A 2,049-nucleotide genomic window follows, 5' to 3' on the forward strand; every position below is an offset into this window, starting at 1 on the left:
AACTCTGAAGCATATTCAAAATGCTGTGTAAGAGATGGAGGCATTTGCCTTCTCGCTTTTACTCCTAAAATTGAGTGCTCCTCTTCCTTCCAAACAGTCTGATCTGCCCTCGGTCTCCCAGGGAAATTAAATCAAATAACCACCCTTCAAAACAGCCATTTCAGCAAATTACATCCTGAAGATGTAACCACGTGAAAAGAACTTGCACCCAGAAACTCCAAGTATTGCCCCCTTCATGGTGATATTTTTATAGGCTTTCCATTCTTATCATACTGGTAAACAAGCATTTTGATGCAGTGAGAGTTGGCTGGGGAAATCCAAGGGCTGCTTGTTATGGAAAAGTTATGGTTTGTATAGAATTGCACAGGTTGCTTCTGACACTTAAAGAAGGCTTTCAGCGTGGCAGCTGCCATTGTGCGAAATCTTTTGCTAATAAAACAGTAGAGGAAGAAATTAATTGCAGTGTTCAGCAGTGCTAGCATATTGGCAACGTCCGATGCAATATGTACCACCCAGCTGTTGTTTATAGGCGATACGTAGAGGTGATATAATATCATGATTATTCTTGGTGCCCAAAGTATAGCAAAAATAGACGTTATAGTAAACAAAATGGCTGTTGTTTTCCCCGTGGAATACCCTCGCAGTCGGAAATTGCTCTTTCGTCGCAGCTTGTACACAATGATGGAATTCAGGATGAAGAAGATGGAGCAGGGCACTAAGTAAACAGTAAAGCAGTGGATCCAGATGAGGACGTGATGCATTGATGTGCTTATGTAGTCTTCAATCCAAATGTTAGGCCACCAGTAGTAGGGGATGCTGGTCAAAAAGCAGGTGGTATAGACACTTACAATGACTTTTCGGGTACGAGCAGGGTAGGAGACTGTGTGATACTTCAGTGGATGGCACACAGCTATATACCTATCAATTGTTAGGGGAACCGTAATCCAAATGGAGGTGTGGATGGAAGAAAATTCCAAGACCTCAATTATTTTGTCCAGTACCTGAGGCATCTGTTTATTTAAAATGAAGTCTTCCATGAGGAAGTCAACAAAGACGATGAAGAAGAGAACCAGGATGTCTGCAGCAGCTAGAGCTAGAAGATAGTTATAGGAGGACTTCTGCCTGCGAGCCACGAGCTGGGAAAGGATGATGACTGTCAGGATGTTTGCTGTAGAGACAGAAACACAGAGTTAGGCTATTAAGATGTAACCTAGCTCTGTTCGAGCACTTAGCAACATGACCGCCTTTAATAAAGACCAAGAAATTAAAAGGAAAACGCTACAGTTGGGTCCTTCAGAGAAGCTGTTGCAATGAGAGGAGCACGTGGCCCTGCTCCCAGCTGCGGGATGTGCTGTCACTCAGCGTCCTGGCAGACCGGGACGAGGGACAGAGAGAAAGTCCAGACCTTCACCCCAGACACAGGGTTAGGTGGTGTCGGCAGCCCTTTGCCATCTCCTTGGAGCAGCTGTAGAGGTAGAGTTATGGCCCTGGCTCTGCTGTTGCTGGTCTCTGGCCCCACTGCCGCTGTGGGCACAGGGGGTGTTGGGACCCCTGCCTGTGTGCAGAGATGCAGGAGCAGCAGCATTAAAAATTAGTATCTCACACACCCACTCTTATTTCCGCCCTTGCTTTTTTCACATTTTTTTTACAAGTGACAAATGAGAAGGGTGGGGTGGGCATTGGAGAGACATTTTGTTCCTCTTGCAGCTCGTGGCGCCTGCCTGGTTTTAGTTTTGAACTATAGCTAAAAAGAGATGAAATCAAAGCCATGTTGGATTTTAGGTACTTTTTTCTCGCCTGAGTAGGATCCCAGTAGAGAGAAGTGCTTCCAGGGCAACACGTGTCCTCAGCTCTTCCTGAGAGCTGGAGGAGCTTCACCACACTCTTCAAGTTTTCAGTGCTGCCCAGGATGATTCTCCTGTAATTCAGTCCTGCCCGTCTGACCTGATCTCCTACAGATGGGCTCTGGGGAGGCATCTTGCTTCCCACCTCTGAAATGATCTCCTCCACAAAGACCTGCTTGCTTATCCAGAGCTGTTTTTCAGAAGT

At 46.0% G+C, this 2,049-nt stretch overlaps 1 protein-coding gene across 1 annotated transcript; it reads right to left on the minus strand.

Moving 5' to 3' along the window:
- Nucleotides 1–233: 233 nt before the first annotated feature.
- On the minus strand, nucleotides 234–1,184 carry GPR139 (G protein-coupled receptor 139; the record flags this gene model as incomplete). The annotated part of the gene is made up of 1 exon (XM_010290606.1): nucleotides 234–1,184. A coding segment is annotated over one exon (951 nt), but the record flags the coding sequence as incomplete, so codon positions are not given.
- Nucleotides 1,185–2,049: the final 865 nt, after the last annotated feature.

Source organism: Phaethon lepturus, unplaced genomic scaffold (genome assembly GCF_000687285.1).
Source record: "Phaethon lepturus isolate BGI_N335 unplaced genomic scaffold, ASM68728v1 scaffold54960, whole genome shotgun sequence".
Lineage (NCBI taxonomy): Eukaryota > Metazoa > Chordata > Aves > Phaethontiformes > Phaethontidae > Phaethon > Phaethon lepturus.